This window comes from Diplotaxodon limnothrissa, linkage group LG15, assembly GCF_057381915.1.
Source record: "Diplotaxodon limnothrissa isolate DT_005_m linkage group LG15, D_limnothrissa_male_GT1.1, whole genome shotgun sequence".
Taxonomy (NCBI): domain Eukaryota; kingdom Metazoa; phylum Chordata; class Actinopteri; order Cichliformes; family Cichlidae; genus Diplotaxodon; species Diplotaxodon limnothrissa.
Window position 1 is genome coordinate 6,817,102 of NC_140610.1, and position 22,984 is coordinate 6,840,085.

General features: G+C 39.7%; 1 protein-coding gene across 1 annotated transcript; it reads right to left on the reverse strand.

The window, feature by feature from the left end:
• Nucleotides 1-1,166: 1,166 nt before the first annotated feature.
• arhgap18 (Rho GTPase activating protein 18) lies at nucleotides 1,167-22,202 on the reverse strand. The gene is made up of 18 exons (XM_085372624.1): nucleotides 21,883-22,202; nucleotides 11,956-12,220; nucleotides 11,392-11,518; nucleotides 10,689-10,771; nucleotides 10,305-10,454; nucleotides 7,784-7,847; nucleotides 7,235-7,353; nucleotides 6,563-6,634; nucleotides 6,337-6,430; nucleotides 5,989-6,080; nucleotides 5,152-5,229; nucleotides 4,441-4,600; nucleotides 4,265-4,347; nucleotides 3,960-4,166; nucleotides 3,695-3,826; nucleotides 2,802-2,923; nucleotides 2,657-2,712; nucleotides 1,167-2,479 (listed from the first exon to the last, which is right to left on the reverse strand). The coding sequence occupies exons 1-18, from the start codon at nucleotides 22,014-22,016 to the stop codon at nucleotides 2,388-2,390; spliced, it is 2,130 nt and encodes a 709-aa protein (XP_085228750.1). The 5' UTR covers nucleotides 22,017-22,202; the 3' UTR covers nucleotides 1,167-2,387.
• Between the last annotated feature and the right edge of the window lie 782 nt (nucleotides 22,203-22,984).

Consider the following 22,984-nt stretch of genomic DNA (forward strand, 5'->3'; position numbering starts at 1 on the left):
GGGAGAACCTTCAGCTTTCAGGCTCCTCTATTTTGGAACCAGCTCCCAGACAGACACTATCTCTACTTTTAAGATTAGGCTTAAAACTTTTCTTTTTGATTAAGCATATAGTTAGGGCCGGATCAGGTGACCTTCCCTTAGTTAGATAAGATAAACCTTTATTAGTCCCACATGTCCTGCAAAAGGTAGGCAGCTGGGAGCTTCCAATGATGCACTGTATTTCTTCTTCACTTACCTTTTTCACTCACGGTGTGTTTATACATCACTTTGCATTTGATAATTATTCTGTCTCTCTTCCACAGTGTCTTTTGTGCCGTCTCCCTCCCCTCACACCCAACTGGTCGCCGCAAATGAGCCTGGTTCTGCTGGAGGTCTCTTCCTGTAAAAGGAAGTTTTTCCTTCCCACAGTCAGCAAAGTGCTTGCTCACAGGAGAGTCTGATTGCTGAAAATTTCTCTCCATTATTTTACAATCTTTACAATATAAAGTGCCATGAGGTAACTGTTTTTGTGATTTGGCACTACATAAATAACACTGAACTAAATCGAGCACATTTACAAACAAAAGGTTTTTGGTTCAATTCCAGCTAGAGAAACAAATCCTCTTTGCAGGGCATCTGGGGTAAAAACTCTTCTAAATCAAACATGTGGAACTACCTGCTGTGGTGACCCCTTGTGACAAGGGAGACGTCAAAAGTAGCCTTTAACTTTCTGGTTGATCAATAAGTTTCATGAAGCTTACAGGCTCAGGTGAAGAATACAAGGCCTGGAATCTGTAGTACTGGTACATAATAAAGGTGTCAGCAGCTTTAGAATATTAGTTTAAAATTCAAAAGCACTGTGTAAATTCTTATGGATATTATATTCTGCTACAAAGTGTGGTCTGTTTGCATCTGGTGCCCTGAATCTGACTCACAGAAAACCTGTACACTAATTCAATCTTTCTGTAAAAACTGCCAAGAGCTCTGACTCAAGCCCTTTACATCCAAGCTGTTGGACCTCATTATTTCTAACCTCACTGTTACTCTAAGTAGGTCAGTACAACGTGGTGGGAAACTAACTTCTCATTTGAAAATTGGAGAGATACAGGACTGCGACAGTTTTTCCAGTGTACAAGAACTTTTAAGTCATTCGGATACATGAGCACTCATACCAACAGATGTGGTAATTAATAACTGCATGTTTATTTACAGGCAGTTTTAGTGGTCATTTCAGAGGCAGTTACACAAAAACAGTTATCTGAAAAAAATCACAGTAAACAACAATACAAGGCAGAAAAAAAAACAAGATATTCAAAAAAATAAATAAATCAAAATCATTCAAAATAAACCCAAAATCATTTTTTTTTTTAATACTCCCTAGCTATACATAAAAGAAGTGGCTCTATAGTGCAGACACAATCCTCCACAGGCTGCTGAAACTGTGAGAAACTGCACTAAATCTGATAAGACCTTTGTTGAAAACTGAGAGAAACACAAATAGATGCCAAAAAAACCCAACATAAAATGGGGATTTTTTTCTATTCCTGTCTAAATGCATGTTTTGCCAAAGTAGAATATATCAACTCATGTCCACACTGTGGATGGTACTGAGCCAAAAATGAATAAAACAACAAATGAACAGATATGTTTGGAGCCCAGCACGTGCAAATGTATCATCCAGTCAGCAGTCTATCCCTTTAAAGCAATACTTAAAGTGAACTTGACACACACAGTACTGCATGTGTATGACGTACACATGTGCTTGTTCACATTGTAGAGTAGGGTAAAACACTCACACATCCACTGTTTTTGATCAGTTTTCTTCTACGCTAAAAAATAAACCACTGCTTTACAGCACCTACCTTTCAGCTTCAGAGACCCAAACCTCCAAAGCATCCTTCCTGGTGAAATGCTCAGATTTAATGCTATTTAATAATGTGGCTGTACACATCATTTTTAGGACTTTTAATAGACATATAAACAGATTAAAAAAAAAAAAATCATAATTAGCCCACAAAAATGGACCAGTATTTATTCATGACTGATTTATGATTTAATCAATATTATTTTTCTGCACCAAACTATTAATCTCTATAATCTCCTGTTAATAATAATAATAATTTTCCTTTTTTCCCCCATTGAGAAAAAAGTATGGGAATTTAAGTTGTGCAATAAACTAAAAAGGACACGTATTTCCACATAACATAAAATCTGCTTTGATGAGTTCTTCCATTAGAAAATGTGCATTTTGTGGCAAATTTGAGGATCAGTTAAAAGTATCTATATCTATGCTACATATGAAAACTCCAAGTGCATCCAGAACCACAGACAACAAGGCAGCGGATATTCTTTCAGGACACAGTGGTGGCAATTTAGAGAGGTCCAGCATGAAGCAGGACCTGATGAACTCATCGCTGCATAGCTCTGATGACCCACTCTGCTGTAGGATTCACCTGGTAGAGGTCTTTCATATACGTTTCCCCATCTAGGCATCTTTCCTCTTTGAAGACGACAAGAAGAAGAGCAGACAGAGAGAAACATTAAACACATTGACAGCATGTACTGTCACGACTTAAAATGCATATTTGTGCCATAGAAGTTTTTTATGAGCAAGGAAATTAATATTGTAGTGTATGTTTTTAGTTTACACATGTAGTTTTATGGGAGCAGAACTCACTGATGTTTCCGCCGATCTCATAGAGACACAAATCATCTGTTTTTACTGCCAACGAGCTGGAAGGATGAGAGAGATGAGAGACGTAGTCAGAGGACATGCGGGCATGTGAGAGCTTCTCTGTTTGTGTTTTTAATATTCATGTTACCTGTCCTGGCTCAGGAAGCGTGTTAACACATCACAAGCCTGCAAGTCTTCGGTAAGTTGAAGTGCCATAGAAATTTTACTGAACTGTGGTGCGTGGACTCGGATAATCCCCTGTGAGGTCTCCTGCTTGTACACAGAGTCAGAGAAGAGAAACAGACTGTCAATTGCATTAGATGTAAACAGTTGAATAAAATAAGGTAATCTAAATCACTCTTCTAAATAACCCAGGTACTTACTTAAAACCTGGACTAATGACAGCTCAAGAATGTGGACTTAAAAAAAAATTGTGGCTCCTCTGTTTAATAAACTACAGTCAAGGTTTAGGTTCACATCACTAAAGTTATTCATCCACTAAGAATCTGTCAAGAGGAACAGATTCGTTTTAACACAAGACTGCACAAAAGAAAGAACTGCCTAGAATCCCTTCAATTGCTGATTAACCAATCGCTCTTGTCAGACACCCGTGAGGAAAAGAGGCCGACATCTAATCAGGAGGATTGTGTGAGCTGCACAACGGCTCCTGTATAAATGATTTAAAAATTCAGTTATCATGATCTTCATTGTACTTTTATACAATAACACTAGATGTCACCATTTCTCAGACTGAAAATACAGTAAAATCTGTAGCCATCATAGACAGACTGACTTGTGTGCTTTTTTCCTAAATCTGTCATACATCGTCCTTATGCAAAGAAACCCTTTGTCTGCTTTGACACCTTTACCAGTAGTTTACAGGTGGTCTTCTGATAAACAAGATGTACACGGCCACCGGGTTAATGACTCTAGTCCTCTGATTTCATTGTATTACATAATACAGTGTGTTTATAATTTATAGATTTCTAATAGGATATTAAAAAACGTATCTCAGTGAAGCCAGGAAATTCAAACTCTTACCTCAGGGATAGTTTTCTCAGACGGTCTTTCAATGGCTATCTTCTTCAGCAGCTTCCGTACGGCTCTCTCTTTTTGCTTCCTCTGACTTTCCATATTTTGGTGCCTGACCTGATTCATAATGAACTTGGGGATCTGGATAAGACAGGCACATCACAGAGATATACTCCATTAAAACCAAAAAATAATGGTGGTTAGTGAGTAACTAGTTTAACCACACAAAAATGCCACACATGCACAGCTTTAATGCTAAGATTTTTTTTCTTACAGTCCACAGGAGATTTTGATATCTGATCAGCAGACGGACAATGTTGGCCGTGCTGGTTGCCATGGAGAACTCCTGTTGTTCTGTAACCTTGGACCGAAAGCCTTTAAACATGAAGATGTTGGGCGCCATGACGACAGAGACATTGTTCAGGGTCATTTTATTCTTGGCCTGATTTTTAATGACACGCTGGAAAAACTCCACCAGTGCCTGCAAACACAATTTTTTATTTCACTACAAAAATAATCACGCGCCATAAAGGAATAATATAGGGAACAGAAATGTGATGACCATAAAGCCAAATTTACCTTCAAAGTGTCTCGATTGGCTTCAGGTAGCAAAAGGACGAGCAGGTTTAAAGCCTGTAGCTGCTGCTTCTTTGTGGGGAGATCTGTGAACGCACACAAATATACACAGCATGAGTGTGACACTTTGTTGCCTCACTATGTGTGTATGAAGCACTTGTCGTAAACAGGAAACATACTGTTAACAGCAATAAATGCATTGAGGTACTCCACGGTCAGTAGTGGATGGGGTAGCTCCCTGATAAACAGCTTCAAAAGGCTAGCAGCATCGTGCTGTTTCATCTGTTGCCACGAAAATGTCCCATCATAGAAGGAGGACTCAAGATCCTGGCACAGGAACTGGAGTTGGGACAGACAGAGAGCCTTTATCAACTTCAAGTACAATCAACAACACTATTACTTTCACATTTCAAATAGAGAAAGAGGTGATGTCACGGGAAGGAAAAGCTCAGTTTTAAGCTGCGTTCCCACTGGAAGTGACAGTGAAGAACATTTGGTCAATTCAAGTGACCATGGGCGAAATAACCGATGGTGGCCCAAGGTAAACTTCTCAACTTCCAGGTGAGCGACTGAAGCGCCTACCAGGAAACCAATAACTGACATATGACCTAATAGTAAATATATTACAGGGTTTCTTAGGCAACCAGAACCTGGACTGTCTGCAGGTTCTGAGCTGTCAGCTTCAAAGTGATGAATGATGGGTGAAGTGTTTTTTTTTTCCCCCAGTGTGGACACTGCTTAAGATGAATGACAGTGTGGTTGGAGACGGAGTAGGGAATATATATGCTCTGGAAGTTGATGCTTGATTTTATTATGCTTGGCGTTATTATGAACCTGAGATTTTACATTGTCTCTGTGGGAGGGGTGGTCAGCTAAATACTTGAACTAACCTTGACTCTAGTAGCTACTCCAGGGATCCGAAGAAGGCCCTCTGTGTGTAATCCTTCCTCCTCGATATGACTGATGATCTTATGATGAGAGAAAGAAAATGTCATTTAAAAACACCATTAAAACAAACATAAAGCCAATGAGTTGAGTGTAAATTTTGAGGTTTGGAAATATGCTTAAATACACACACATGCAAAAGAACAAACTACGATTACAACAGAGGTTCCCAAAGTGTGGGACCTGCCCCCTAGGTGGGGCGCAGAGTCATTGCGGGGGGGGGGGGGGGGGGGAACAAAACGTTTGGACACTGCTAGCGTAATGGACAGGTTTTTGACGGGGCTTCCACACAAACGCAAAGCAGGAGATGAAGCATCGCCAAATATGTTTCCAAACCAACTTCCTTCCAAGCCAAAGACTAGAAAATATGGTGAAGCATATCTTCCCTTTGGCTTCACCTGCACAAGTGCCAAGGAGGTCTCCCCTGCAGAACTGGTTTTCACTGCGTCTGGAGCATGCACTGGGCTCTCCAAATCACAGAAAAAAAGAATCCCACATTCTTGATTTTTAGTTCACAAACACTTCTTATAATGACTAACTACTCCTGAAATTTTGCTCTTTATACAGTAAGGTTACAGTGGGATACAAATAATATCAGGCTGATCCTGCCACGATTTATTCCCCCTGTCCAAATCATGAACAAACAGCATCCCACAGTTGTTTATGTTTTTGAACCCATTTTGCACTTTGGGGCGAACATTGTTCTTGTAAAACAAAGGGGGGCCTAGCAAAAAAAGTTTGGGAACCACTGGATTACAATATGTGAATGTCAGTGCACTCACCTTCTGCAGTATCAATGGCACTTTGGTTCCAGGAACCCGTCTCTGGTCCTGATCCAATAAAGTGGTAAGAGGAACCCCAAACAATCCACTTTCTGCAAACACAAACAAATAGTGAGTAAAACAAAAGCACTGCACCGCACACAAGCACAGATACCATACAGGCACACATACCTTAGCTTTCTGTTTGTATGTGTGTAAATGTATTTATCTGTTGTATCTGACTGTGTGATTTGTGTAATGAGACATTTCTATTTAGGCTGTGGGGGCCATCGTGTGTGTGTGTGTGTGTGTGTGTGTGTGTGTGTGTGTGTGTGTGTGTGTGTGTGTGTGTGTGTGTGTGTGTTTAACCTTTAGTCTTCACTTTCAGGGCCTTGGCTGGCTTGAGGTCTATCCCAGAAGTGTCAAACAGAGCAGTCATCTCCACAAGCACCAGTCTATGCACCTGACAGAACATTACACACAGACACAGATAAACACAATGATGATACTAAACAGTAAGTGAATGTGGAGACAGCTCATCAAACACTTGTCTTGTAGGCATAGATACACAGATCACTGTGTTACATCATTTTACCTTTTTCATATCCAGAGGAGACAGGTCTCCTATTCGCGTCTGACCCGTTTTATCTGGGAGAAGCTTAAAGTTCTAGGGAGGAAAAATAAAGCTAAATTGACTTCTTATTGTATTTACATTCAGTTAGTGTAAAAGTCAAATAACTGCATGATGATAGATACAGAAAAACCCTTTTCTGACATTGTATGATCAGTGGAATTGTTCTGTTATACCAGCTCCAGCCACCAGATGTCACTAAGATTTAGCTCCAACACCATATCTGCTAATTGACAACACCATATATAGGACAGAAATGCTTATCAACTTCCAACACTGTATATAGATCAAACAAACAAATTCCAACATAACTGTAACTCTAAAAAAAATCTGATTATAAGGGTCTGCAATCCAACACAACAACAACTGTGTGCAAATAGTTTTTTCTGTGCTGCCATATCCATCTTCTGCTCTTCCTGGTAATTACTGACCTGCAACAACTTTCAAATAGCTTTGCCATGCTTGCCTGACAAAGTAAATGATCAATGCATCCTCTTTTGACTCTAAAGCGCCAACGCTGTCTATTGCACAAGCACAGACATGTTCAGACAATAAGAAAATTAAAAAAACACCATTAAGGAAGTGAATATGCGCATGACCTTTGTGTCCGTGTAAATTCTCAGGAATGCAGCTCACCGGTAGTTTGTCATCAGGAGAGTTAAGGCTCCGGGTGACCTTAAAACTTTGGTGGTTGTCCCTGTAACTGAGCGCCTGCTCTGAAAACGCCACGTCAACATTCAGCTCTGTCTCCGTTTCTGTTTAGAGACACACACAATGAAGAAATAAAACTTATGACCACACATGTAGGGTAGTACAGATATGTTTATGATAGCTAAGTGCAAGTGTATACAAAGAGACAACTGGATGTGTTTTATTGGAGTTTAAGAGCGCAGCGTATTCGTCACTGCAGCACTCATAAAAAACCTATTCTCTGCAGCTTTATCTTCTCTGTTGTGGAGAACTTATGCTTATTATACAGTCACACGACTATACTCTGTTACTTCCTCTTGAATGTTCTCATATCACACAGGGACTTGTGTTAGTTCCCAAAAATGTGTGTGTGTGTTGTTAGGCAGATTTTTTTTTCTTTTTGGTGGTGGTGGTGGTGGTGGGGGGTCTCAGTTAGTGATTTATGACACTGACTCATATTGTAAGCACTTATCTGCATGAGTATGCTGCACATACCGGTTGAAGGGGCACCTTTCTGTCCATTCTCACTTCCTTCTTCGGATTTTTGAGGCTCCCCATCCTGCAACACACAGCACAACACACACACACAGACGTGAACAACACAGCAGTCAACAAGTTTAACAAGTCACAAATTTATAGAAAGCCCTGTTACACATTATCTTTTCTGTTAATTAGTGGACAAAGTCTGTGTGTGAGTGTGCATGAAATAAATATGAGAGGCTCAAACTGTTCAAACAGTTTGGACTAAAGACAGATTTAAATTTAAAACGTATTATTTGTTAAATTTATTTCTGATTATAAATCTTGATCCCTGTATTTCATTTTATTTTTGTAATTTATCAACGATAACTCCAGTCAACTCTTTAACCCATACTGAATTTGCAGTGATGTCATAAAATTTTGGATTTTTTTAGGGAACTAGCAAGTAAATACTGCGAGACCTGTACTGAAGTGAAACACAAATTTGTGACCACTTCCTTTGTGGTACGTGAAACAACAGAACACTGAAAATGCTTATTTTCATGAACATCGAGTTAATTTTAACTAAAAAGGCAAAACCTCATAAATGTCATTGTCAGTTCCCTTATGATTTTTCCAAAGGGCACTGACAATGCTTTGAGGATCTACATAGTCATGCATAGCAGCGTGACTGAGGCATAGGTCTATGCAAGTCAGTCAAAAGTCTGCGACCCTTGTATGTGTCGCTTTGCAACCAAAAATGGTAATCAACAACTCTAAAGTATGACGTCACTTGAAACTTCATAACAAATTCGCTATGAGTGTACTTTGTGTTATGCATGTTGAGTTCTGATCAGTTGTTTATAATTTAATTTGTTGTTTAGGTTGTAAAGTTGGCAGCATTAATCTCTTTTTGTCTTTTGTTGTTGCTGTGTTTTAAAGAACAGTAAAAAGAGTTGGCTTCCACCCTGTCAAAATTGGTTGTTCATCCAGTTTATCTACTTTGGCGCCGACCCCGGTGTATGGTACAACAATCCAAATGTTGAATGTTGCATCGAACATTTAATATCCTCAATAGTTGTCATTTGGGCTGTGTAGCAGAAAGATTAGGAACACTAAACGATTTTCCACCAGCAGGACTGAAGATAAGTTACCAGCAATGATTTAAGCTTGATTTAAGACTGCGCTACCCTGTTAAACTCACAAATCACACTAGTAAGAATTCAGTGTGCTTAGTGTACCACATGGAGAGTGTACTAGCTGAAGTATCTAAATTAAGATACAGTCGTAGCCTAGAAAGTACCCCACTGTAAAACCACATCTTGTTATCCAAACTATATTTATTATGCATATGTAAAAAAGTGTACAGCCAAAAGGTGGATCATCACTGTCCAGATGGCAGCAAGGTGTGGTTGGGAGTTGTGTTTTGTTTTGGGCCTCTAAGCAGACTCCTCATCTCATCCATATGCTCAGGTGCCAGTGATGATCTGAGGAGTTTCAATTACTCACTTCAGAGCTTCCTGGTCTTGGGCTGTGCACATGCCACACCAGCTTGTGATGTTTCCTCTTAAGATGCTCTTTATATTACCACTACAGCTCACTGGGTTGAGTAAGGCTCCAGGAGCTGGGCTTGTTTCTGGCCTGGACCCTCCCCCTGCTTTCCTCTCTATTCTCTACTGTCTTTGACCAATAAATAATATAAATGCAAACAAAATTATTTAATAAGGAAGAATCATATATATTATACTTACTGCTCTTCTGTACAAGCTAGCAAGAACTTTGCTGTCTTTTGCCAGGCTAAGCTAAATCAACCATTGCTCTAACTTTGTGATCAGGCATTAGAATGGCTACTCACAGCAAGAAAGCACTAGAGTCTCAATGGGGTTTGACCGACTGCAAAATACTGGGTCAATTATATTTACCAGCCAAGTATGACCCCCCCCCCCCCCCCCTTTTTTTTTTTGCCTTCAAAAATGCTTTAAGTATTTTGTGGCACAGATGCAACAAGGTGTTGGAAATATTCCTCAGAGATTTTGTCCACACTGAAATGATAGCGTCACACGGTTGGTGCAGATTTGTTGATCTATAATGAATCTAGAATCTCCAGTTCAATCACATCCCCCAAAGGTGCTCTGTTGCATTGAGATCTGTTGACTGTGGAGGCAATTTAGGTATAATGAACTCATTCTGTTTAATGAATCAGTTAGAGATGATTTGAGCTTTGTGACATGGCGTGCTACCATGCAATAAGCAGTCATCATGTTTTCCAGGAAAATCCCAGGAGATCAGCAGTTTCTTAAATACTCAGACCAGCACGCCAGGCTCCAACAATCGTGCAGCATTCACAGTCACTGAAATCACCTTTCTTCCCCATTCTGATGCTCAGTTTGAACTTCAGCAGGTTGTCTTGAGCATGTTTACATATCTAAATGCATTGAGTCCCTGACACGTGATTGGCTGATTAGATATCTGTGTTAATGAGCAGTTAAAAAGGTGTACCTTACAATGTGGCTGGTGAGCTGGCAGTTTGTGTCAAGCACAGTGTTGATCTGCTAACCTTATCAGGGTGTCGGAATATATCTCGAACATCAGGAAGTTGTTGCCGGTTACGTCGCCTTAAGGTCTGCTGCACTGATGCCACGCGACGTTCTACGGCTGCCGCCTGAGTCCTGGTGAGCGTGGAAAGGAAAACTGCACTGTCTTCTTCCTGTCAATACATAGATTAAGATCAAACACAAACTTAAATCTATTTGTTGTTTTCACACAATGTTTTACATTAGTCCATCTTTTTTTCTCTCATGTACATGCTTATTTGTATAAGAAGGCTTCAAATGTGACAAAGAATAAATGCTTATTTAAGATCTGACCTGAAAATATGGAACTGATTAACTGTACCTGGACTAACTTCTTATTAATTCAATAAAAGATATATGATTGTTACCTGATCATGATCCACTGTGATTGAATGATCAACAAGCCGCGCTAGACCTGCTTCTGCAAGCCACGCCTCCTCCTGCTCACCCTCTGAAAGAGACAAACAGAATGAGCAATACTGAGAAGGGAAGATGATGGGCAATTCCCTACTTGGTTGCTGAGATGATGCGGCGTTACTTAAACAAATCTACAGGTGCAGGAAAGGGAAAGGAGCGACCACATACACAAATGGCTTACATATTCTAACAGGAAGAGCGCATTTACGCTAGAAAACAATAGTCTTCACACACTAAAGGCTAAATTTGACTGAAGAAATGCACAGGAAGTGCATTCCTACTGTGCAAGCCAACACAGAGCCAGTATCCACAAGTCTGAGCTGGCCCAGCAGCGGTGTGTGATAAACAGCTGGTACTTAAGTCCCACATGAAACTACTTCAAAACGAGACACTTAATGTGTTTCCAAACTGTTTAAACAGAGATGCGAATGACGGCAAACAAGCAGAAAATGAGTATAAACATCGGGGTCTGAGGGAGACATACAAAGTGTTACATAAAGAGATGAATGAAAAGGCTGAGCTTTCAGTGAGGAATTCCTCTTCCAGTATAGAAACAGACTTTTAGATTAGAATTTGTTTGCGTCTGGACCAACACATATGTCCAAATAAGTCTACGATCCAAATTTTGCCTTCATCCTTTAATGTGTATCTCACCTTCAGGAATTTTCTGCAATTCCTCCTCTTGAACTTCTCCCTCTCCCCTCTCTCCTCCGCCGCCCGAGAATGAAATATTCTCCACCTCCTTCCAATAGTCGTCCATCTGCAGCTCGTCCAAAGAGTCCTTCAAAATGAGCAGACGTGCAGAAAAATGAGGTTTTAAGCTCACAGTTTCAGCTTCTCTGCCCCGTTTCAGCGATTAATAATTCATTTCAACGATCTTCCAGATATGATCCACAGAGATAATGAAGTAGACAGGTCTCTCAACTGGTCTCAACAAGTCTAGATGGTGGCAGCAACTGGCTGCGCCAACTGTCTGCTCTCACATAACACACATACCACACACACACACTTTTCATAAAGTGTATAAGAATTAAAGCAAACCCAAGAGCTTGCGTACTGTGTCACTCCCAGTGCAACTAAGAGAGGCTCAAAATACTGTACATCTTACCAGAGAGCTGTAAAATACAAAAAAAAAAAATCCTATACAGCAGAATTTTGTAGGAATGAAATGAAGTATTTGCCCCAACAGACTGAAAGTGAACAAAATCTGCTGGCTACCTGAGAGTTGTAGCGCTGACATGCAGGCGATGGTCTCGACCTGGAATTGTGGCTGTGCCTGGGGCTGTGGCTGGAGCCAGTCTTGGGGCTGGATCCAAGCTTGGGGCTGGAGGAATGCTGGATTGCAGAATTTTGACTGGGCAGTGACATTGGCTCCGTGCTGCTGGTTTCTGTGCTGCCAGTGGTAGAAGAAGCAGAAGTGCCATATCTGTCTCCTTGTTGTCCATTCTGGCTGTGTTGCAGGGTGTACTGGCCTGTTTTGCGGCTGGAGACACATACAGACAAGAGCAGGGAGAGGTTCGTGAAATAGGTACATAATGGACAAAAGTTAAAATTGAGTCATTGGAGTTCATACACTTAGCTGGATATAGCTGCGTAAGGCATTGCTTTGCTTATTTTGAAATGCTGATTTATTAAGATTTTTATTTTTTGTGTACCATTGAAATATCAGTGTCTGTGATGCAGAGTAGCAAAAGAGGATCCCAATAAACTAAAGAAATAATATGGCAAGCCAGCAAAACGTATCATCTTGCTATCATAGTGGTCATGATGTAAGAAGGGGCAACTAGGTTTCTCTTGTAGCTGTGTACTTTGGACTTAGTAGTGACAGATGCCTTCCTCCAGCACTTGTTGGAAACATGCTCTGTAAGTACACAGGTGTGTATGCACTGATATTTCCTGTACCTTTAATGACATGAAAACAGGGCGATACAGTAACTCTGGACACGCTGGTCAAAGGCTCCAACTTAAGTTAAGCTATTAGCAAGGTCGTTTCCTAATCAGTCAGCTAATGATGCCAGCATTTTCTTGGAATAAAAATAGCACATCTCGCAGACCTTGGACTTTCCTTTGCTATACAAACACTGCAAACAAAGTTTATCACAAGGCATATTAGTGTGGCTTAGCCTAGGTTAGTTGATGGTGTAAATAGATAATACCTGCTAGAAATATCCTACTGACATATTAAGTACATTACTTTAGGTATACAATTTATCTGAACATATCTTTTCACCTTCCACATACAGAATTTCAATATCAATACTGTGTGTCATTAAATCTTCCTGCTCCAATAATATATGTTTAGTCCTCTGTTTCTCCTAAAAGCCTCTCTCTTATCCTGGTTCTGCTTGAGGTCTCTTCCTCTTAACAAAGGAGTTTTTCCTTCCCATTGTCACCAAGTGCTCGGTCTTAAAAGGGTTGTCTGATTGTGACAGTTTTCCCTCTAATTTTGTGGGGTCTTTACCTTATGATATAAAACACCTTGAGGAGGACTGGTGCTTTATAAATGTTGCAAATAATCTGATGACATCACAATAGATCACTGCAGACAGATCAGAGGTAGACTGACATCAAAATGGGGAAAAATAATATAAATGTGATACTGGCTAGCTGGCCAGTTAACAATTTTGTAATTCACTACAGTAAATGCAACCGATTTAAGATGTTCCAGGACTGCTTACTATGAACTTCTTTAAATTTGACCACAACATTAGCAACTAAAATGGACTTGCAACCAATAAATGTCATGAAAAATATGAGTTTATATTGACGATAACAAAGGTCTAGTTCAGGTCAGTGTACTAAGTTAATACAATTAGTTAATCGGAACAAGAAAGATGAGTTATAAAGATGAGTTACTGTTTATTCTTTTTTTTCCCCCTGGTACACACAGATATCACAGGCACAGGTGTTCCTCCAGTAAAAGACGTAAAAAAGTAAAACCCAGCGAGTGCCACTCACTTTTTCCCCCCTTGGAATTTCAGCTCCCATCACACTGACAAGGTCTCTTGTAACATGTGCATTTTTCTGCTGGATTTGAAAGCACACACTAAAACTGAACATTAACAATATAGAAACTATTCATTTTTATGTTTTTTCTTGCTGATTTTAAATGTTGAATGCAACATTTCTTATGTATTTATTCTGCTTGTGCCCACTAATAAAGACACAAAGTTTTCACACCTGCTGTACTATAATTAGTAGCACCTCTGTCACTATATATTGTGTAATTACAACATCCGGGAGAAGAATAAGGGCAAAAAGGGTTAAAACGCTATTACATCAGCTTATTGAAATGTCCCAGAGCATCAGCATGGGTTCTAAACTGTGCCAACAACAGCAGCAAAGCTTTCTTCAATTATAAGATTGATTAAGCATGACAACATTTGTCTCTCTTTCCTTTAAGCAACAAGAGTTATATTGAGCAAGCCACTACACTTGTAGTGCAAGTGAAGCTCCTTAAGGGTCTGTGGTTTCAGTGTCACACATCAATCAAGCTGAAAGGCTGCTTTCAACAATCTTGTCATTCATCCATCTTTTTGCAAATTATCAGTGTCATCTCATTTACCCAAAAATATAGAGCTGCACACCCGTTAGCAGGGCTGTTTAAAACATCGGACACCACGACAATAAAACTGATTGGAACAGGCCCCTCAATTAAAAAACTACAAGTATGGCTCCTGAGTCCGAACACAGTTATTCCCGTTTCTATTAAAGGGTGCTGTCATGCACCAATATAGACCTAATATTTCAAATGTATGCTTGAGAATCATTATAAAGCTCTCAAATAACAAAACAATGACTTATTAGGTGTTTGTAAGAGATGACATGTTTAGTCGGTATATACAATATGTTTATAAAGCATTAAGTCACTAATAAATGGGACATTAGGTCAATTTCAATACAGTATAACACAGCAAAAATACCAAAACAAAAAATTCCTATATAACTAATATTTAAGTTTATTTTATGTTAGAATGATATAAAATCACAACAACTTCACTTTGACATATGCTAAAGCCAACAAAGAAAAGGAGGGAGAAGAAAATCGTGTAAAGTAAAGTTGCCCTTTGTGCAAATATATGATTTACTTTCAGGTAATGAAGATAAGCAGAACGTCCAAAAAAAATGCAAACACGTGCAAATGTACCAACACACGTACATGAACTCTGCACATATTCACACACTCATATACACAGGTGTTCAAAAGCAAAAGATAAGCACTGATAACTTTTAACTAAAAAACTGCCATTTTCTACAAATCTCCAAGGAAATGGAGGAAGTGAAAATCAGTTAGTCCCAAGGACTAAATGGGATTTCAGACAGAGCGGCACTAAGCTGATGCTCTTTATTAATTAATTTGGAATTATCACCCCAGTATTACCCTGAGGGTTCGTGCTGAGCTATGGCCACATACCACAGCAGACTTCCTGCAACACCGAGTACAACAAAGCCATAAAAACACAAGGATTTAGCTGGAAGTTCTGTGCGATACCACCGACTTCTCTTTATACTTCATCTGTGGTTTTAATTTAAAAAATAAATAAATAATAATAATCATCTCCCAGTTCATGTCCATGTTGCCTTTAAAAGTTCAGGAAGTTTGATGCTTTCATTTGTGAGGAAAGACATCAGCGTTTTCTGATGTACCTCAGAAGATGCGTTTACCCTGAAAGCAGGCAGAGCTATGAGCTCACCACATGAGTTAATCGTTTACATGTGTTGATTCAGAGCTTCAGGATGAACAGTTTGACTAACTCATAAATCAGAGATGACCAAACAAACACACACACCAAAACGTGCACATTACTTTATCGGTGTTCAAATTCATAAAAGGCGTAAAGCAGCATTTGTTTTTTCTTTACAGTACATTAGATTTACAATGGAAAACATGTATGATTATGCATCAAAGTGTCTAGCAATTAGCTAATTTTAGTATTGAAAATAATATCGACTAGTTGGATTGCTGACTGTTTTTGTAAAGACTAAAAAGTAGAAACAAGTACTGAATGAGTTATATGCAGTAAGATTTAAAATTCTGGAGACCTGTGGGAAACTGACTTCCAGTGTAGTCAGTGGATATCCAGGCCAACATTTTCATTTCTGTCCAGGGGTCAGTGTCTGAAACGTGATTGTTCGATAGCATTGTGACTAAAAGTGGATGACAAACAGAAACCAGAGAGTTATCTGTACCAAAGGTCTTATTACCTACAGACTCTCCTAACCTGTTTATAGGGATTTTATGATCCCCGGTCAATTTTCCATCAAACCCAGCTGAACTTTGCATTTATTAAACTCTGTGACTTCCCAGTTTCATAGGGTTTCAGAATAAACTGGTTCCTCTGGAGCTGGCAGTTTTGTTTTAAGCGCTTTTGTGTTTGTTCGAAACACTTTTGATAATTGAGAAGTTAGCGTTGCTGTGGTAGATTTCTCAGTTCCTGTGGAAATGTGGCAAACGTCATGTTTGCTGAACATTGGCAAGGTTAAAGTGACACTGTGAGTATCATGCCAAGCTGGTTATCATTTAGGCATTTTCCTGCATTTTAATAATTGTATCTGACACTCAAACTCAGAATCTGACAAAAATGAACTTCAGATCGTCAGCGATCTAACTGGGTAAGACACTCCTGCCACATTTTTCATTACAATACAATCATGTCATTCATGGAAATGTATTTACGACCTTGTTAAAAATTAACCTAAGGTTGTTGATCACTATGTAACAATCAGGTTAAACCCAAAGTTCAGGTCTGCCTCCTGTTTGTGTCTTCCTACAGTGTTAAAGTCAAGGTCGCAAAGCACACACCAAATTAATGCAAAGAAATTTGTTTAAGGCTTTGCATACAACATCACTTTGCTTGCTTATGCACACACACACACAGTCCGAGAGACTCAGCAGCGTGCCCTCAGCTGCCCTTGCTAGCAAAACAAACACATTCTCATTTTGGCACACGTACAGTACATATACATATTATCTTTGAAGTATATAGAGTGCTGCAATGGTGTGTATAATTGTTCTCTGTACCTTTTTCCACACCTTTTATCAGCTGCTTAGAGCTGCCGACAAAGATAGATTGCGCAAGGCCGTGTGTGCGCGCGTGGACTGAAAACAGCCTATAAAAATCAATCCCATGCTGTGAGCTGCAAACAGGAAAGAAAGAAAACAGTGGCACACACAAAGAGCCAGTTCAGCACACATGAGGTGAACATGAGTCAAGATCTGAGGAAGCCAATTTCACACATGACCAGCGTGACTTTATGAATCACTCCAGTGGCACAAAACATGATTTGGTGGAGTAAATGTAGCTTTAAATGAATCAAAGCAGATGTTATATTCGCAATTTCTAACAATTTATTAAAATTCTATCTGATCTATTCAAGAAGTAACAGCTATTATTATGTTAAAGACACACGATCATATTAAATATGGAGTAAGTTACAGCCTCGGCCTGCAGCATTAAGATGAAGCAAATATTTTAAAGCATTTGTAAAACAATCTTCTACTCTTACTATAAAACACCAAATCTCTACATGTTTGCCCACCAACTCCTTCCTATACGATCTCGAGTTCAGTGACCAAACTTGGCACACAGGTACAATCTTAGGTCCTTGAAGGTTCTTATCTATCGCATATATTATGACATCACCACATTGCATAGCAACAACATACCAATAGGCTAAAATGACCCTTTTATTTTTACTATGCAAGTGCCTCTAACACCTTAAAAAGCATTGTATTATATTAATTTGATGATAAAATCTAACATATCTACAAAACTTTAATATTATGATATATGTGCAATCATGTTGCCAGGCAACCACTTAAAAGTGGACAAAAATCACTGACTGAACAATACTGTAGCATGTACTTGTACTTTGACTTGAGCAGCCATTTTTCTTTTGCACTTTATTTTTACCCATGTTTGGTGTCAGATACAAGGCTTGTTTTCACACAGCTGCATTCCTGCATCTATTGGGATTGACTTTTGACATATTGGGAAATGTTTATTCACTTTCTTGCTGATAGTGAGATCAAAAAGACAACACGCTCGTGTCTGTACATGCTGTAAAGAGAAGCTTCAGGCAGATTTATCCCAAATTAAAACGTCTGGCTTGCTTGTAAAATAATTAATCATATTTCAATTTTATTTGTTTAATAGGATAAAAAACACCTATATGTGGCTTTTGCTTTGAATGTGAAGATATCCCTTTATAAACAACCTAAAAAAAAATATTGTCCATAATGTACGACATAAGATTTTAAAGGAGTGCTTGTTTCAAAACTGGACTTTGGAAGGGGAAGACAATCAAACTTATTTTTAAGGCTTCAAAACACAAAGTGAACAATGGGCAGCTGAGGAAAAGGGAAGAGGATGACAAGTGTTTGTGTGTCTGTCCGTGTGTGCACGTGGGTGTGGTATTTCCATTTAGACCAACAGATGCCAGCTGCTCTTTCTGAAGACAGAGCCTAGCTCTGTTTCCCCGTCTTACACAGTTGCTGGTGTCAGCAATGACCCACTGGTTGAACAAATCATCTTCTTGTAGTTCTAATGAATCGACAATATATGACCTATCCATGTCTGTTATAGTATTCCTGATTACTAACTCCTTTGCCATGTGTTTTTCTGTAGTATTCAGTTTTAGCTGCATCTCCTTAATCCTCAGCTCTTCTGTTTGTAATTTGTTTATCCTTACAGGCGCCAGATTTGATCTGACCGATATGTGTTATACAGAACACAGCTGTGTGTTTGCACCCTCTGCGTTGTTGTAATTCATTTTGGCCCGATGCCTTGTAACTAGGGCTGCCACAAACGATTATTTTGATAGTCGACTAGTCACCGATTATTTATGCGATTAGTCGACTAATCAGATCATCATCCACTGGACGTAAAACTACAGCTTATTGCACCAGCAGCATATGCTCTTATATAACTATCATTAGCTTACAGCTTTAAGCTTTTAAGGTGCTAACTAAAAATAAAGACAAGATGATAGTTTATTCAATTTTAATGAAATTTGCAGATTGTTTCGGTGAAGTTTAATAAACTCCTTGCTATCTAAAATATAACAGGACAACGGAGTATATTCTCCAGCATCTCACACTTCTGATAATCAGCTGTCTGCTTGACGTTTATTCAGCTGTGTAAAAACTATAACTTTAATCTCAGACAAACCGATTTACTCAGGAACAAATAAAATACTAAAAAAAAAAAAAAAGCCAAACAACAACATTTTTAATTTATCTAAGTGACTCATATATATTTAACCTGAGTAGCGAAAGACAGCGGTGGGTTTGAAAACAATTTGCCGGGAGTCCGGTGTTCTCACCGCGCTAGTGACCTAGCCCCCGGCTAGCTATCGAGCTAGTGGGTAACAGACGTCTCCGAAAACGTCGGAGCGCTTTTGAAAATATGTGGTGTCCTGATAAACTGAGCCGATATTTGAGGTTTACACAGCTACATTCTCGGCTGAAAATATGTTAAACGTTTATTTTGTGACCCAGAAAGAATAATAAGAGTAATATTAAAACTAACTAGCTGCCGCCATTGTTGGAAACTGAGCTGGGCCGCGCTATGAATTCTGGGACACAGCTGCTTCTTCTTCTTCTTCTTCGGGGTTTAACGGCAGCTGGCATCCTTGTACATGCAGTGCTGCCATCTTCTGTTTCAGTCCGTTATTACACTCTTAAATCCTGCTACTTATTCCTGCGTCTTTTGGGATCTTACAAAGCTTCAAACGACGCGTCGACTATTAAATCAGTCGTCGACGATTTTGATAGTCGACGTAATCGTGACTAGTCGACAAATCGTGGCAGCCCTACTTGTAACCTTTCATTTATTTCACTTCCTGTTGTAGTGCTCTGTTGTAGAGCTAAACTGTCTGTTTTGTCACGCTAAACTTTGGGAAGTAGTGTTTTATGCCAAGTCAAACGAAGCCAAAAGGTGAAGTGCCAAAAATTCCAGTTTCTCAAAATGCTGCCAGGCTCCAAGAGCGAGTCAGTCCCCACAGACCCCCATATTTCCTGAGATTCTGAGAACTGTACAAGGGATTGAAGCTTTTTAAGTCACTGAATCTGGAACTGGTGCTGTTGATCGAAGGGTCTGTCCTGTCCAAAAAGACTGCTCATTGTCTGGGCACTAATAGCTAGGTACATCTATAGATGTACCTAGCTAATGCTAGCTAGCATTAGCTGCTAAATTAACATCCAGACTCTCATTCATGTATGGTTTATAAAAAGAAAAACAAAGAAAAGAAAAAAAGAATGATGCATTAGCCCCTATGCTAAGGCCACTGCTTCAAGAGTAGTCCAAAAAGAATAATGACATCACTTTGGTTACAACCCTCTTTTATATACAGTCCATAGTTTATATATGGCAATGGAAAATGTGATATAATAGTGTAAAGTTTCCTTGCTTAGAGGGCCTGAATGTAACAAATAAAGACATCAAATGCGAGACTTGACACATTATGTCTCTCTGGCATTTCCTGATGAGGGGAAACAATGACTACAAAACTAAGCCTCCGCACGTCAACCTAGACAGGATACACATACTCTGCTTGGGAGGTGAGACAAAGGCAGCCTGTAATGTGATGCTGCTTTTCTTTTTTCTTCTAGCTACCTGGACAAGCCATCTGGAACACGCACAGAGATACACACCTACGCACAGGTGTGTGTGTTTGAATCCCAGCTGGGGCTGTTTACTTTTACCAGCCCACAGTTGGTGACGGCAGGTGTTTGCTGATGTAAATGAGCAGACTTCATATCCAGCTCAGCCTGTATGAATCAGCAAGATCCGTTATAAATAAAAGAGTAGCTATACAGTTGTTTCCGTAACACCTTAGTTCTCATTCATCGCTGCCCCAGCGACAGCACCTCTTGAATTACTGAGTCTCTTCCTCATTGTACAAGCGGACATGAAGGTCGTCAAACCATTAAATAAAACAATAAGCCAGAAAGTTAAGCTATGAAATCCAGACAAGGCATGACTACATTCTGCTACATGAAGAGAACATCAAAACACCCAATCAGATGTTGTTTTTCAGGTGGAGACTGATCACATCGAGTACTAGATTTGAAAAATCTGTGTAGGAAACATTGACTACTGCCCTGGAGGTTTGTGGCAGCCCAACATGTAATTTATCAATCATACATTTTACTAACCACATGACATCACAGACAATTATCATTCTGGCCTTATATTTCCACTGTTGCATGGCTCCATAGTGTTTTTTTGCCTAACAAGAGAGAGGTTACTTTTGGGGTTGCCTCAGGAAGGGCATCCGGCATATATAAAAAAAGAAAAATCTGCCAAGTCAAACATGTATGGTTGCTCCCATGTGAATAAGAAAGCAGTTAAAAGTAGTTTCTGTATACTTTGTTACAGTTAAATTATGTCTTCAGACACTTCCGAATTATCCTGGTTTTAAACTAAAAACCAAAAGCTTTAAAGTGCAGCAACACAGGCCAAGTATAGAATAACTCTACACCCAGCTCTATATTTTAAGTGTCAGGGATTTTCTGTTTTGAATCACAGAAAACTGACTATCCCATATAGATTATTTGTTTTAAGACATCCTTACAGCTGTTATTTTCATAATAGAACAATCTGTGTAATATAACATGATTTTTTTCTGTTTAAGCTGATGGAAACTAGTGAACAGGATTTACCACAGCCCAAAAGTGTGTCACCAACCACACTGACCAGGGGAATGGGATATATGAACTACGAGCTAATTTAATACTTCTGCATTTGAGTCTGTTCACTGCTTATAAAACTAGCACTTCGTAGGGGAAGACTTTTCGTAAAGCTACAGTGCTAAGGAAGAACTGTGGATTAGGTGTGAAATCTTGGCCAGCGGAACAAAACCAAGGTGAAACTTGTTATCTGCTGATTAGGAAAAAGCATAACCAAAGGCCAAGGGCGGAGTTAGGCCAGAGGGAACAATAAGAAATGTGGACTGCCTGCAAGCGCAGTACACCGGGCCACTGCTGAGTTCAAGTTAACGCAGTTAACACTCCTTCCACAGCTGAAGTTCAAAAAAGAAAATGAGGAAAAAATAGCATTATCAACGTGACCTTTGCCCTCTTTCACACACACTTCTTTTAATGGTCTGTAAGGACGGCATTACAGCTGCACACACTCCCACCTGTGTACGGTGTGCTCGGCGTCCGGTACTGGCGGACAGCTGGACTCACACGGTCCAGTTTGCGGCAACAGTTCCGCGTTGCTGTGGTAACCCGTTAAAACCACTCCCTGTGACTCCATCTGCTGCCGGCTCATGTTTCTCCCGCTTTTCGTCTTTCTTCTATTTTACACACGGCTATGACATCCGATCGCTAATCGATAGATAATCACTTTATCCGTGTATTCCTTCCATCTGTGTGCGGATTTGTTGCCGACTCATTCTCACATTTTACTCTCCCCCTCCTCGTCCTCTCGGCTCCGTGTTATCGTCTTTCTCTACAACTTGTCGGTGTGTTTTCTGAGAGGCAGCGCAGGACAGGGGCTGGATTACACTCACAGACCAGCTCCGGGATTGGTCCAAACCCCGCAGGGCAAAGTTTCCGATGTGACAGCGCACCCAGCTGCTCTAACAGGGTACTGAAAGCTTCCTGTACAAATAAGCTCAAGGGGGTTTTCGAGACTCCTCCATATATCTTCCCAGTAAACACACTTTTCTCCTTAGATTTGAATTATCATTTATATATAGACACACACACACACACACACGTATGTGTATTAACAGCTTGTGGCACCATTTTTAAAAAGTTGTAAAGCAGGACAATTAAAACCATGTTTCCTACATTTTATAAAGATGGTAACTTTACATGCATTTCATGTAATGTCAACATGGCTCAGTCTAATCTGGCTCCACATTGTGTCTTTTGTCCCGACTTCCTTTCCTCACCCTCAACCCCTGGCGCCAGATAGCTGACCCTATCTGAGCATGGTTCTGCTGAAGGTTTCTTCCTGTTAAAAGGGAGTTTTTCCTTCCCACTGTTTCCAAGCACTTACACATAGGGGGTCATCTGATTGCTGGTGTTTTTTTGTTTAGATTATTGTAGCTGTATTACTTCACCTTACAATATAAAGCCCCTTGAGGCGACTGCTGTTGTGGTTTGGCTGTATATGAATAAAACTGAATTGAACTGAATGATCTGCAACCCGTACAGCTAGTGGGACTTAAATGTATGTTATTTGCTCTACTATTTACAACTTACGGTAGATTAGGTGGAAGTCAATGCTCA